Source organism: Chrysochloris asiatica, unplaced genomic scaffold (assembly GCF_000296735.1).
Source record: "Chrysochloris asiatica unplaced genomic scaffold, ChrAsi1.0 scaffold00246, whole genome shotgun sequence".
NCBI classification, from domain to species: Eukaryota; Metazoa; Chordata; class Mammalia; order Afrosoricida; family Chrysochloridae; genus Chrysochloris; species Chrysochloris asiatica.
The window spans coordinates 394,075-409,713 of record NW_006408764.1 but is presented as its reverse complement, the minus strand read 5'-3'; the positions used below and the strand labels follow the sequence as shown (position 1 = coordinate 409,713).

The window sequence follows — 15,639 nt, the reverse complement described above, 5'->3', positions numbered from 1 at the left end:
TGTATTACTTAATAGTGGGGGTGGGGGGTGGTGGTGGGGGTATTTCAAGCAACGCTGACTGGCTGAGGATAGAGTTCAGTGGTCCTGAGCCCTCTGTTCACTTGCTGACACCCAAGTCTCAAGGGCTATAAGCCCAGTTACTTCTTGGCCCATAGCACCCAAGGAAAGCCCTCTCCATATTAACCCAGGACCCATGGGTTGAAGCAGCAAAGAGACAAGGAAGTAGAGCTCTTCAGTGCTGGGACAGCTATCGGACACAACCCTTCACGGATGGCCACTAGCCACAGAAATGCTGAGGAGGATGTACCAACAGACTCCGTAGGCCTGACCTGTTTTGGGCTGACCTGCCTTGTTCTTTGATGTTAGAGATTCTGGTCATCTCAATCCCTTCAGGTCCCCAGTATGGACGTTAGCGAGTTTCCACACAAGTGTGGACAGCCTGAACAGTAATAAGAGAGAGAAGCTTGTCTATAGCTTGGAAGGTGGGGACATTTTCCAGAGGAAAGCCCATAAAGCCTGGAGTTCTTCCCTTCTGTAATGACTCCCCCATAGTACTTCAAGGTGAGACATTCAGGGAAAGTGTTCTAGGTTTTCGCTTGCCTCTCATACCACTGCGCCTCCTGGTGGTAGTTAGGTGAGAGTTCACTGTTTGCCTGGTCCCTGCTCTGTGCAGGTGGCCCAGGCAGGCTAGGCCTGGCTTCTTGGGAGGTTTCTGGCATGCAGATAGTCAAGTCACTGCAGCAAGAAGCACAAAATGTTGATCCACATATGTTGAGGTCCACACCTGGTCCACATCCTCTCTGGCTGCAGCAGCACATTTGCACCCTCTTCATACTTTGGAAGAAAGGAGTAGAAAACCTGCTCCTTCTTCAAACCAACCCAGAAACACCCACCTCAGAACACTAAGGATTGGAAAGAAATTGAGGAAACTTGACCTGATGTGTTTTGCTTCCTCAGAGTTGCAAACAGGAACACAACCCAATACCCAGGAGGACTTGGGATCCATAGTACCTGCCAAAAAGTCTGTACTTTACAAAAATTTAATGAGGCTAAAATGGAACTGTGCCCTTTTTCAATTACTGACACAAAGATTTTGAATCCTGCCTCCCCATAAATTGTGCCACAATCAACTCAACCCAGGTCACTCAGAGTGGGGCCACCTAGCAGCCCAGTAAAACCCAGTCCCATGCCTTATGTAAGAGATGGCACTGACAGCTGATCAGCAGCCTTGCCTCTTCTACTTCCCAATTCTTGTTCTGCATATCCTGCAGTAAAGTCTGTTAACAGCATTCCTGTGAGCCCAGACCAACTTCAGCTTCTCTTGGTGGGGTCAGCCCAGGGCCTCATGGCCTCTGGTCTAGGCTCCAGTGTGGTTCACAGGATGTTTCAGTTACAGGGGGGCCATTGTCAAAAAGAGGTTAGCAGTTCAGTCAACAGTAGATGATTTCCCTGCCCCCCAGTTAGATTTTCTTTCATCAGCCAATTCTTTCCTCCTGCCCCTAACTTACGTATTCTTTACTTTATGATGAAGAAGCACTTATTTTTCAACAGGAATTTCCAAGTTTGGACAAGCTAAGTCCTGCCTGCTCAGGCACCAGCACGCCACGGGGAAATGTTCTGGCATCCCATAGTCCCATGAGCCCTGAGAGCATCAAGATGACCCACCGGCACAGGTATGGCCTCAGTCTGACTGTCGAGGGTCCTGAGTAGTGCTTGCACATACTCACTTGCATGCCCCCTTACTGCATGCAACGAATACTTGCCCAGCTCCTGCTATAGGACTCACACTGCACCACGCAGCCAGTCATAACTCTGGGTATCAGAAGGTATTCAAGATCTGGGAGGAACACAAAAGAGGGGAATTTGAGTACGTCTTGAAAGGTAAGTAGAAGTTTATAAAGCAGGAAAGAGTTGGGGTTTAGAAAGTAATGGAGCAAAATATAAGTAGAATAACTAACATTTGCAGAAACCTTGGGGTGTGAGCAAGCCAGTCTGATCAATACTGTGTGTAGAGCCGAGTAGCTAGGACTCAGGATTCCAGGGTATGGAAGCAGAGTGGGACCAGCTCTGACTAATGCCTTGTTTATTCAGGCTTTTGGACTTCAGGAAGGTTTTAAGGGAGAGAATGATACAGTGATAGATACTTCAAAGTGTGGAAGCTCTGGGCTCAAGAGTCCTGGTCTGCCTGGGCTCCAATGAGGATGCTTGGTGGCAGCCAGGCCAGGGAATAAGACCAGTGGGGGAGCCCCTCACTTTGACTTGTTTTCCAGTGTCAGCAGCAAGTCAGCATAGAGTAGCCACTCCATAAATTAGAACAAACAAATGAATGAAGGCTGCCTATTATTGACAGAGGAGAACAGTTGGGAAACTTGTGGTTACAGATGTGGAAGAGAGTTCACCTTCACCTATATTGATAGCTTTCCCTCTGACCTAGGAGTAGATCCCATCATGTGGGCAATGTGCAGGTCCAGAACAAGAAGGACCTGAGATCCTTGATCTAATTCAGCATCTCTCTGTCATCTCTCTTCAGTGAGTGGCCATGTACCATTTAACCTCAGCTAGAGGCCATGCCAGTCTAGTCATCATTGACCCTCTCAGAACAGGGTGAGACTCAGAACTGCTCCAGGCCTGATGGATCTGAGAATTGGCCGGGAGCCTTCCAAACCATTGGGGGCTAGGGCTAGGGCTGACAATTTCACACATTCCCTTCCACTGTCCTCCACTACCCAGCCTGGTGTCTCAGTTCCAGACCTGATTCGTCCCTATTTCCCACTCTTCCTTACAGCCCCATGAACTTGATGGGCACAGGCCGCCATTCTTCATCTTCTCTCTCCTCACATGCATCGAGTGAAGCGGGAAACATGGTGATGCTGGGTGACAACGCCATGGGCGAGGCACCCGAGGACCTGTACCACCACATGCAGGTACCAGAGTTGTCCCAGGAGAATGGGCCAGCTCACTGGGCCTCAAGGCCTCACCTTTCTGCTGACTGTTCTAGTCTAGTACTCCAGTCCCTAAAAGCAGAACATTCCCACCAGCACTAGCAAACCTCTACACCATCCCCAGTCTCAGCTCCCAGGCCTTCTTTCTTTACTAAGAAGGAAACCCAGTTTCAGTCCTGGCTGCTCTCAGAGATACCCTCAGAAGATCTCTGCCAGATTGCCCTCTTGCTTAACATTCCTAACAACTGAATCCTGCTTCTTCCACAGGCGCCATCAGCAGGGACCACCCAACAACCATGCTCCATGTGGGTGGGGCAGGTGACCCCTAGTGCTGGCCCTCAGCCTGGCCTCCATCAAGGCACCAAGTCTGGGCACCTCAGAGCTGAAGAAGCTGACTCTGGGCGACCTTACAGTCCTGGCCACTCAGACCTCTGTCCTTCTGATTTTTTTTTCTCTTTGCAGCTCACGTATCCCAACCCTAGGTACCAGGGCTCAGTCACCAACGTATCTGTTCTGTCCTCATCCCAGGCAAGCCCTTCTTCCTCCAGCCTGAGTTCCACTCACTCAGCACCATCCCAGATGATTACCTCGGCCCCTTCCAGTGCCCGAGGTAAGGATGCAGTTGCAGTTTGCCAAAGGGAGAAGAAAGGGCCTGGTGAGCTGCACTCATCCTCTCCCCATCTGAGGCTGGACCTTTGAGAGTGGCTTAGAGAATGCTCACCTGTGTTTTCAGCACTAAGGACACAAGAATACCTGCCTTCACATTTCTCCCGGGCCAGCTCCAGCCCCTGCGCTGGACAGTGCTCACCGTGGTGCTGCTGCTACCATCTCAGTAGGAGGACAGACAGGCTGGGGAAAGCTCACTTCTTTTCCAATGAAATGTTGGCAAGCATCAAGAGCAAAATTAAGACAAAAGTGATTCCTTTTGTCTTAAGGAATCAAGCATGATGGCAAAGTATGGAAAATAAATTTGAAGGCTAAAAATAACCCTGAAAATGATTATCCTATAACAATAGCACCAACCAAAACAACTTTCTTCAAATGAGAAGGGCTTAATCAGGAGAGATGGCTCTGTAAAAAGCTATTTGCTTTGCCAATTACTGCTTGATTTTTTCATTCAATTGGATAAATATTGTTCTCTGAGAGCCAGTATCTTTTTTGCATTTTGGTCCTAGTTCCTGCAGTGAAATTTGATTCTGTCCCTGTAGATAGAAATACTTGAAGTGGACTGGAAATATGCTCTAGTAAATAAGATCAAGTGCTTAGTTGGCTCTGAAGGATCCTAGCAGAAAAGAATGGTCTGAGCTTGTGAGCCACTAATCATTTTGTCCAGGCTGTCTTTATTCTTCTCATCATTGTGAAGACCAAGAGAAATAGCTCACACTTATGACTTGGAAGGTCGTTATGGAAGAAACTCCTTTTCTTCAAAGCACAAACACCTGTAAGGACACAGTAGGAGTGATGGAAAGGACAGGGGCAGTGTTGCATGGTAGAGAAATGCATGGCCACCTGGGAAAAGCCTTGGCTGAGGATGGAGGAAAAAGAAGTAAGGTTGCTACAAGTGCAGTTACAGCCACTTACCTGAAGAGTCCAGCCCAGCCACCCATTTCCATGTGGAAACAGGTCCAGTGAGAGAGACTTAAGACCACCTAAGCAGCCCATAGCTGGGATTTACACTCACCAGCCCATAGTGTAGTCGCCCTTCCATTACCCATGCTTCCTCCTAACATGGATGGCAGCACTCAGAAAAGGGAACCAACACTGTAGAACAGGCATTTCTAGTCAAAACAAAGGTTAAAGACAAGTGAACCAACAAATCAGTGCATGCTGAAGATTTGTCAATATGTGAAGGCTGCAGACATACAGAAGGAACAGCAAGTTGTGTTGGAAAGATGACTTTGGGAATAAGCAGAAAGATGTTCCTGAGAAACTAGCCATGAACGCTATAGTGGAAGTCATCATTTGCAGTGTCTTCAGGTAAAAGCTCCTGGATAGAGCTGCAGAAACAGAATTTTTACTCCAATCTGTTGGGAAATAACCCAGTGTCTTTTGAAGATATGCTCATATTGAGATTTTATTTGGGTACCTCTGAATGATTGCTGACAGGAGATAGCAAAGATGGGCACTGACACTTTTGAGAAGCTTTCTCTAGGCTGTGGTTGGTACACAGTGCCCTGGGGAGAACAAAGCAAGCAGGCCTTGCTGCCTGAGACCTCACCTTTGTCCTTCCCAGCTAACCGTTTACTAATTTCTTCTCTAGTTAGATTTACTGAGCATTCAGTGAAGAACCTGTGTGGTTCCTGCCTCAGGTAAACACTATATCAGCATTGAATAGAGAGGAATAATTTGTGTCCTGGTTTGGAAATCCCTCTATTTCAAATGCCATGCTTAATGGCCCTTCTGGTTGTATGTTGCCACACAAGTAAACACCCAAAAACTTAGTGGTTTAAAACAATTTATTATTATTTCTCACTGTTCTTTGGATTCCCAAAGCTCATTGAGTGCTTCTCATTGGGCGTTCATGAGCTTGCAGCTAGACTGGAACCATCTAAAGGCTCAGTGAGCTGGATGTCCGAGATAGCCACTCACATGGCTGGCAGTTGAGCTGTCAGCCAGAAGCTCAGCTGGTCATATCAACCTGAGCCCCTACATACGGCCTTTCCATGTGTCTTCCCATACTCACAGCATGACAGCTGATTTTCCTCAGAGGAAGCATTCCAAGAGACCCAAATAGAAGCTGCAAGGCTCTTACCAAGTTTAGAAGTTCCAGAACGTCTTCTTATCTACTCTCTGGTTGTTCCTAACAACAACAGATTGGCTAATCAGCCACCAAGCCCATCCCAGAGCCCAGGGAAGGAAATAAGAATCTGCTTCATGGTGACAGGAATGGTGTGCACTTTTTGTGAGAGAAGGCATTTATGATCTCCACCTTTGGAGAAAAGCTCCCACAATGGCCAAATTCCAAAATTCCATGTAGAGGAAGGCTGAGAGAATGTCTACCACTTTATTGGGTAGACATTCAGTGAAAAAGTAAATAAAATTGTTAGCTAGAATTGGGCCAGAGCAGGGAATGATGATATGGGCAGAGACCATAAGAGAGAACAGAAAATCACTTCCAGGTCACAACATCCATGTAATCTGAGTGCAGAGCCTTCAGAGAGAAAGGGGTGAAAGGTGGGGGCCCAACATTTGTCTGTGAAGCCCAGTGTTAGGCCCTATAAAAAAAGATAGAGCACTAGGACACAGCATCACAGAGGAAGACTGGTGTTTGCAGATAGATGTGGTGGGCGCAGTATTGATGCTCTGGTACATCAGGTGAGCGGAAGGCTTCCATGGAGAAGGTGAACTGGAGAGTAGTGTTTTGCATTGGAGTCACTTCTTCTACTGCCAAGTGTGGTCATGAGACCAGTGTCCATCCTTCTCATACCCTTTGGCACTCTGCTATGTTCCAGATTTTGCTTTGGAAAACTCTCCTGGAAGGCTCAAGCTAAACGTTTGTAGGGCAGCAGCTCCCTCTGGTGGTAAATAAGCCGGTTAGAGCTAGGAAATGGGGATCTTGAATGATGCTCTCCCAATACCTCATTCATGTTGGGGCTCAGCCAACCTAGAGTTTATCAGACTACAATTTAAGCAGTTCAGTAAGTTCTGTGCACAAAGAATCCCTTATATTTAAATGTTTTCATGAAAAACATCCAAAAAGAAGTCACCAGCACCCCTTCCTCTCATTGGAGCAGCAGCAGAAAGTAGGTGAGGTTAGTAGTTGGAAAACTTAGTGATAACTCAGAATACCCCTTTGTTATAACACCAGAGGGGTACTCATGACGGGAACCTTAATCCTCAATGGTGCCCCTGGTCCTCGATGAGGGCCTACAAGCAGCAGTCACTCCATCAGATGATAGGGCCCCTCCTATCATGGTGCAATATGCAGCAGGAAATTGAATGTGTGTTTCCTTAGGGCAGGGACCATGGCCAGTGTAGCACAGTAGGGGTTTGGTGGTGTCAGTGAGTTGCTGTCAAGGTGCAGAGCTGTGGCAGGCCGAGCTCAGGAAGCATTCTGAGTGCCCTAGGGATGTCACAATAGAAATCAGTGCTGCTAGAAGCGATTTTTCCTTTCTCTTTATATGGCCATCTTCTTTAGTTGTCTAAGAGCACAAGTTCTCAAAGAAAACAGTGAAATCAGTAAACCCTCCAAATAGTGCTATAACCATTCCCTGATCAGTAAAGGTCATGATTTAAAATGGTATAAGGCCAGTTCTGAGGCTCCACAAGCATTTAGATGGGCTATGGAGGAAGTTACATAATAATTCATTACTGGTATTCTTTACTTTGACTTCTTTGAAGCATTTCAGCCTCATGTTCTTGGATCAAATGTGTACAGTAAGAATTTCTCAAGGACACTTGAAGCAAACTGGCTGAAGAAGGCCTTTTGATTCAGCTGTGCCTGCATCGCCTATGCAAAAGGACACAGAGCCTCCAAGGGGTGCGGTTCTACCTTCCTCTGAAGCCCACAGGCTGGTCTCGATTCTCGGACTTCACTCAGGCTGCACCACAGAAAGACTTTTGGACCACTTAAGCCAGCCAGAGGCTGTCCCTGGACAAGTAGAGGGCAGTGCATTGTTCCCACTGCTTCTGTAGAAGGCCTCTTAGGGACCACAGGTGGTTTGGTCCCTGGCCTACATCAGTGCGGCCTCAGCCACCCTACATCTGGCATGGTCTGGCCTCAAGGCAGGGTCGATGGTCACAGAGACCTCACAAGAGAAGAGCAGGAACCAAGTCAATTGAAGAGCCTGGGTTAAAATCCTGTGACTTCCTGATTAGTTCCTTGATCCCCGAGTTCACTGAAGAGTAAGAAATCCTAGAGAACCTCCTATGTGCCAGGCCTTAACCCAACCAGCCCGACTCCAGGGCTGTAGCAGTAAGACAAGCAGAAAGCAGAGGCCAGTTGCCAGGGGCCTGGTACCTGGGAGGGAGAAGTCTCTGGGAAGAGGGTCATAGGGGGCCAGCTGAGAACAGGGCTAATGGTGTCAGGAAATAAGGTAAGTGTGTGGCGATGGTATGTCACGTAAGAACCACGTGAGTCTGTTTTCTGAATGTCTCTGTCTCTTGTGATGGCTCCATTGCAAGCTGGCCAGTGCCTATGCCCCCTAGAGAGCCCAGCATCCAGGCCACACCCATTGTCTAAAAGTGCTGGGCTCAGAGGCTTTCTAGGGTCCTCAGCAATGCTTCTAGGAATGGTGACAAGGCTCTGTCAGCAGGTCTGTAGCACCCCAGCCTGCAGCGTGTCTGTCTCAGCTGGAACACAAGGTGCTGCCACCTCTACTATCTACCGACCAGGCTCTACTTCATTCTTCCTGTGCTTGCTGAGCTCATCCCACCCCAGTTGCAAGGGGACAGCTATCCCGTCCCAAGAACGCTTGGCCTCCAAGCCCTCCATCTGTGGCTTGTCTTCTGTGCGTGATTGTTCTCACTTGGTTACAGGCTCTCCCTCTCTGCCAGATAAGTACCGCCACGCCCGAGAAATGATGTTGCTGCTGCCCACACACCGGGATCGCCCAAGCAGTGCCATGTACCCAGCTGCCATCCTGGAGAACGGACAGGTATGGATCCACCCTATTGACTGCTCTTGCTGCAAGTGTGTTGCCCTAGGTTTCCCTCGTTGTACTTGTGAGGCCCTTGGCCCTATCCAACATTGCCATCCTCACTCTGCTGTAAGGTCCCTCACAGGCTGCTGGGCTCTGGGGTGGGGACAGCAGTGAATCTGAAAACCAACCATCCACACAGAGTGCAGGTGTGGGTAGAATAGCAGCAGGATTGGAACCACCATAGCTTGTGTAGCTATCTATGCTTCTGGCTAGCCCCCTGGATACCTCATACCTAAACAGTCTGGCACAGAACATTGGTTCTTTGTAGCCTGTCCCAAGAAGACAGTGGTAGACATGGGTCTAGAGGATGTTGTTTCTCCCTTTGTGCCAAGGACAAGCTCTGCCTCTCTTATCTATCAATCCACTTAATGCCCCTTACACATGCTGGGACAGTTCTCCACCATTTGCATAGCTCTAAATACTATTCCTGGTGTGGTACCGTGGCCTAATGTGATGTACTGCAATGCTGCTTTGAACCAAAAGGTCGGTGGTTCAAGTTCACCAGTCACTCCTTGGAAACCCTATGTAGGGTCGCTATGAGTCAGAACCAACTCAACGGTACTTAACAACAAATACTATACCTGGAGGACTTCAGCAGAAAGCTGCCAAGATGAACTCCCTCCCTTGCCCAGTCTGCCCCTGTGCTTCTATCAGAGTCCATGAAATCATCTCCAAGATACTGTTACCTAGTCCCAGTGTGCCAGGGTTTGCTTGGTGGTAAATCTCTGTACCATCAGCCCTCCCACGCTGAGGGAACAGGTCTACTTGGCAGCTGCCGAATAGAATAGCAGGTCCTGTTTATAATACTAAGCTTGGGGGCTGTCCTTAACCTTCAGCTAATGTAGGTTTATGAGACAGTTGGACATGCTCATATATCCATGGCTTCTTCCTGGAGTCCAGCAAGACACTGGTAGGTGTGCTGCAAAGACTCTGAGTGAACATGTCAGCTCTCAGAGCCAGGTCCCCGAGGACAGTCTTCTCTCCAGCGTAGAGATCATGGCACACCTCAAGCGTGAGCAGTACCATTGGTTTGACTTCCCAGTCTGGTCCTTGGAATGTCCTGGCTCCCCCAAGATATAACTGGTCATATTTAGCCTTTCTCACGATTGTCTCCTTCCCTCAGCTGCCAAATTTCCAACGGGCACTGTTCCAGCAAGTGGTCGGAGCCTGTAAACCCTGCAGTGATCCCAATCTTTCTGTGGCCGAAAAAGGTATTGTTTTCCATCCCTCCTTCCCCTCCAGGTGTGTTCTCTCATGTGTGTCCCCATCCTGAGGGTCTGACTTTTGTCCCTGAGCCATATGCCAATACCAGGATCTGTCTTTGTGTCCAGAGTCCTGACCGATTCCTGTCCTCATTGTTGAACCTACATCTGGCTTGGTGCTAGTCTTTGATCCCTTTAGTTTGTCTATATCTCTCCCTCCACAGGGTCCACTTTCAGAGAGGCCCCTGTTGTCACTTCCTCTGAGCTCTGATGTATGGAAACAGGCTGTCATGTACAAACTGTGGGAAAATACTCCCCTGGGCAGCAGACCCTGTGATCCCTTTCATCCTTGAGGGACCTCTCCTTGGAACTCAGAACAGGACCAGGTGAACCCAAGAGGAATGGGGAGGACAGGCCATGGTACAGTGAGTTTCCAAACACAGTCCTCTCCTAGTGAAGCCCTGGGTCCAGTCCTACTGTAGCCACTCTGGGAAACCGCTGCTGTGAGTCCATCTTATATGTTGCAAGGGCAGTCCTCCTTACATAGTGTTTTCCCTTGTGTTCTGTACCTACAAATTGATGTTTGGACAGAAGCAACAGATGTACAGACCTGAGTTGATTTCAACACTATCTAAATGAGGACAGCACCTGTTGGAGTTTAGGGCACACTTAACCCTACCACAGAGCCTGCTGCTCCCTAGTCAATTGAAAAACGTTCTCCCAAAGTTGTCATCATGTTGTTAGTGCATCTCCTCACCATGTGCTGTCTGCTGTCTACACTGTCACAGTTTATTACTTATCATAGAGGACACACCTCTGTATCCTCTTTAAGGAAACCAAACCCTGGGTTTCCTTAAATGGTCTTGGTGCCTAGTGAGCATCAACACCAGGTGCTCAGCCACAAAGGGCCTGGAGATTGTGGCTCAAGATGCCTTTCTAGACTCAAGGCTGCACATCCCCAAAACATACAGTTTACTTGGATTCCTGCACTTGTGAGCCAAACCGTGCACCCTTTTGGCCTCAAGGCCAGAATCCACAGTGGCCTTTTCTCTACCTGACATGTGGAACAACCTCAGAACTACCCAAGAGCTAACATGAGCTTTTCAGAGCTGAAGATTGGTGCCAGTAGCCAGGCCAGAACCCTATCCCAACCCAACACAGAAGAGCTTCCAGGCCTCAGCCAGACTGCAGCAAGAAGCTGGACACGCCCACACCCAGGTGTGGGGAAGAAAGAAGTCTCAAAACAAAGGCCGGGCCCAGAGCAAGCATGTCGATGCCACAAAACTACTCTTAAGTGGGCAGCAAATTAGACTTGTGCCCAGTAGAAACACCTAGACCAATGCCTGGATCTACTAGGACAGAATGGTACACAGTTGTCACCACTCTTGACAGTCAAGATATCAAGTGCGAGGAGTCCACCTCTTCGCTTGTAGGTGTCTGACTCCTTGACCCAACAAGCCTGCTGTCAGCGCTTGGTCTGTGCACTGTGATGGTCAGCTGTTAACACGGAAAGGGACAGGGAATAATAGGGTCACAGGACACAGTGACTTTGGCCCATCTTCTCTTAAGACAAGTTGTTCCATCTTGAGAGTCCCCACTGGCCCCAGTAGATGTATGCTGCATGGCAAAGGTTTACTGGTCTCATTGATGACAAACACTAGACTGCAGTGTTTGATGGTTTCTGGCACATGAAGTGGCTTAGACCCCCCTTTTGGAAGCTATTGCAGCCTTGGCCAGCTTTCTTCCCTCTGCCTTCCTGCCTCTAGAGTTCCTTTGGGACCTTTTTGGTGAGATTTTGTAACCTTCTAATTCTTCCAGTGTACCTGACATCTTGAGCTATCTAACCTCTTCGGGGAAGCTGCCCAGACTTACCTCCAAGCTGTTCATTCCCTGAGATTTGGTGGCCTTTTGTCAGGAGAGGTGTCTCAGTGCAGAGGACTTGGGAAACTCACACCACATCAGAGAGAGAGCCTGGGCAACCATGGACCTCAGTTCTTGGGGGTGGCTCAGGGTTCTGAGACCATCTGATAGAGCCCACCTGATGCTTATGTGAGACTCAGAATTCTTTTCCTCCCTTCAGTCAACAACTGAATGGCTGCCCATTTAGTGACTGTCATACTCCTCCCTCCTGTCACCAACCATACCACAAGACTGAGCAGCCCTCTTTAGAATAGTACATTTTAGATCATTGAGTTTTACTCTGTGTTCTGCTTCAAGCCTATGCCAGTTCCCAATGAAAGGGAAGAAGGTGGATGCCACCTCTCTATCCTTGGACCACCATGGGGCCCAGCCCCTCCTGGTCCCATCCTCCTTGAAGGCCAGATTCCAGCTCCTTCTCTCTCAGTACCTCCAGGTCCTTTAAGGCCCTGGCATTCCTCACTTAATGCCGCAACCAGGAGGAACCCAAATCCTGACTTCTTCAGGGTCACTTTAGTTACAACTGTTTTAGAACAAGCCAGTGGCTAGGCACCTGAATTGTGAATTTCATCTGCTGACAGCCTATTAAAAGAATGTTTCTCTTCTTAGTGGGGGTTATCTTCTAGGAGTTGGCCGACAGAATTCATATGTCCCCTACTGTACCTTCAGACCCAAGGTCCAGCCATTCATTTCTCTCCTCCTGCAAAGTTGTGCATCCCAATGGGGGCTGAGGGACCAGTAGCAAGGAGGGCACTCAACTCCTCTTTATGCAGAACTCACTCTGTCCTGCATCCATGGCATGTAGGTGCCATGAACTGGGCTTCTCTGGATTTTCAAAAATACATGGATGCCTGAGTCTTTTCTCTTCCCAGGAAGCAGTGGGGCAGTGGGTCCAGCTAGACCTAAACTGCAACCCCTGGGCTTTAGTTTCCTCCAATGGGTAGGTACATTGAATACCAGTCCTTGCCTAGAAAAACCTCTGGGTGTGGGAACAACAGAGATGGGTCAAGTTTGTCCATCACTACATACCCTTTGTAGGGTCTGATTTGGGGGGTAGCTGCTGCCTACTTCCTGGTCATGCCCCCTGCTCTAGGAGACAAGTCTCTATCCTCCTACCCTGCCAGCCTTCCCTACTTTTCCCACTATGGTTGGGTGAAAGACAGACCTGGTTCTTGACTTTGGGCAGTCACTCTTTAGTCCCTATATTCTCTGGATCTTACCAACCTGTTCTGCTCTCCTGTCCTCTCCTTTCCTGTTTGCTTTTGTCCTATTCTGTTGGCAAACCTTGGGGGCTGTATTCATTCACTCTGTGCTGCACTTTCTCTCAGCGTGCCTCATCTTGAATACTCTTCAGACATCAGCTCACTCTCTTCTTGAGCTGTTTCTGTCCCTGGCCACTCTTCTGTCCTGACCCATAGTGCCTCATTTGGCCAGTGGTCTTAGTCCCAGGAGCTGGCATAACAATCCCATGTGTGCTGGGTACATGGTGCACAACTGGAGAAGCCGCAGGCATGTAGGATGGGCATCCCAACAAGTAACCTCCCTTCTTCATGCCATCTGTTTCCACCCTTCAGTGGTGCCAGCAGCCCCCAGCAGCTGGAGCCTGGATAGCGGAGCCAGAGAGGCCCAGCCCTTCCTGTCTGCCCATGTGGGGCGCATCCTGGCCCCCCCAGTGCCTCCCCGAAGCCTGACACATGGTAAGGAGACCTCCAGTGGGTCCCCCAGATAGTTCCTGATCTCAGACTCTGCTCAGGGGCAAGGGCGGCAGCCATCCAGGCTGAGAAGATGGGCTATTCTCTGGGCTGTCTCAGCCAAGGAACAAACATCCTACCACAGAAAGGATCCTGCTGGGCTCAGGGGTCAGTGAGGTTTCTGAGAACAGCAGGTTAGTGTGGCAAAGACACCCCAACCTGAGACTTCAGGGAGGCTGAAGACCATGGGAAGGACAACTGGACTATGCCAGGCCTAGTACTCACCAGTCTCTCATCACCCAGTTGGAGAGGTGTCGCTGCCTGTGGCCTCTTGTTTCACAGGCTCCTTTGCATTCGAACTTTGTGACCTACTGTGTTGAGTGGGTGTCTTTTATCTCAACAGCTTGTTTTGTGGCGCATTTGGAGCACTTCAATGTAAAGAGAGGTTTTTCTATGATCCTCAATGCTGAGGCATCCCACGACTCTCCCAGGCCTACCTAGTTGCTGCAGCAGGATGGTGTTGGTGTGCAGCCTGAGAGCCCACAGCCTAGGGGTCCCAGTTTAAGGTCTGGTTCTGTTCCCTCTGCAGGTCATTACCTACATTTTGACGCCTTCCACCACCCCCTGGGTGACACACCCCCTGCCCTCCCTGCCCGGACTCTGCGTAAGGTAAGGTACTGAAGGGAAGCCTCACGGGGCTGTGAGATGAGTCATCTTATCTAGAATCACCCCTGGGCTCTGCAGTAGCTGCCCAAGTACCTGCCCACATAGCGCCTGTCTCTGCAGGCTCAGCACCCTCTCTGTGATGGGGATGAGTCAGAGGTCCTGTATACAGCAACACACAGGACCTAGAGTGCATGGTAGCTAAGCTAGCTAGCGTTGGGAAGCCTGGGGTTCTGCCAGCATGGCAAGGTAGACACAACCTGTGGTGGATCGGAGCGCCAAGAAGCACCAGACACCACAGCTTTGTGGGAAAACCGTCAATCCCACCTGTTAATTTTTCTGCAAATTGGAAAACACTACCTCTCAATCACAGATTTTATCAGCCGAATGAATCCAGCTGGCTCTCCAGGGTTTTCTTTTTGCCCTTCCTTGCCCACCTAACAACCCAACAACCCATCGAGGCCTGAGAGCTGCCCAGCAGCCAGGACAGATCCAATTTTTCAGCCCAGAGAAGCACATGATTCTGGGGCTCCATTGGCCTGGTGGAGGTGGTGGGTGGGGTTGCTGCTAAAGAAAACACAATGGATGAGTGTTTTTTCAGAGTTCATGACTAAGCAGACTCCTGGAGAGGGGTGTTGTAACATGTCCAACTTTTCTTTCACAGTCTCCTCTCCACCCTATCCCGGCCTCCCCCACAAGCCCTCAATCGGGCCTTGACGGCAGCAACTCTACACTGTCCGGCAGTGCCAGCAGCGGCGTGTCCTCCCTAAGTGAGAGTAACTTTGGGCATTCCTCAGAGGCCCCACCTCGCACTGACACCATGGACTCCATGCCGAGCCAGGCGTGGAATGCCGATGACGATCTTGAGCCGCCCTACCTCCCCGTCCACTATAGCCTCTCTGAATCTACAGTCCTGGACTCCATCAAGACCCAGCCATGCCGAAGCCACTCAGCCCCGGGGTGTGTCATCCCACAGGACCCCATAGACCCACCTGCACTGCCGCCCAAGCCCTACCACCCCCGCCTGCCGGCCCTGGAGCAGGAAGAGAGTGTGATGCTGCGTGAAGAAGCTGAAAGGCCTCGTGGCCTGCACCGCAAAGCCTCACTGCCTCCTGGGAGCACCAAGGAGGAGCAGGCACGCATGGCTTGGGAACACGGCCGAGGAGAACAGTGAGGGACAGGAGGGCTGCCCTCAGTGAGCTGCTTGCCCAACCACTCTGGGTCTGAAAAGCAAGTCCGCTGCTGTCCCTTCACCCCAGAGAGCCAGAGAGGCCTGACACTCAGGAGGGAACCACCCAGTCTCCATTCTACTGCCCTGAACTCGTGTGTTGCCATGTAGAGGCCATAGCAGCATGAATGGTTGTGGCTTCTCTTTTTATTTCATTTTCTACATTTCCATTTCTATGGGCTTTCCTTTCTTTCCTTTGTGCAGTAGATGTTTCTTTCCTCCTGCAGTTTCAGACCACGTGGAGCTATGTGGAGCTATTGCACAGACAGAATCGCTTTGCAGCACTGCAGGGTCCTGGGCAAGAGCCCAGGCCCTCCCTCCAGGGTAGAGATGCACAGAAGAATGGAAATTGCA

At 49.7% G+C, this 15,639-nt stretch overlaps 1 protein-coding gene across 1 annotated transcript in view; it reads left to right on the top strand.

Moving 5' to 3' along the window:
- DOCK3 (dedicator of cytokinesis 3) overlaps positions 1-15,231 on the top strand; it is a 716,589-nt gene extending 701,358 nt beyond the window's left edge. The window contains exons 46-53 of the mRNA XM_006873644.1: positions 1,552-1,673; positions 2,786-2,924; positions 3,405-3,552; positions 8,421-8,539; positions 9,708-9,795; positions 13,278-13,400; positions 13,984-14,063; positions 14,722-15,231. Coding sequence (XP_006873706.1) covers positions 1,552-1,673; positions 2,786-2,924; positions 3,405-3,552; positions 8,421-8,539; positions 9,708-9,795; positions 13,278-13,400; positions 13,984-14,063; positions 14,722-15,231 — 1,329 coding nt within the window. The remainder of the gene's footprint in view (positions 1-1,551; positions 1,674-2,785; positions 2,925-3,404; positions 3,553-8,420; positions 8,540-9,707; positions 9,796-13,277; positions 13,401-13,983; positions 14,064-14,721) is intronic.
- The last annotated feature ends 408 nt before the right edge of the window (positions 15,232-15,639 follow it).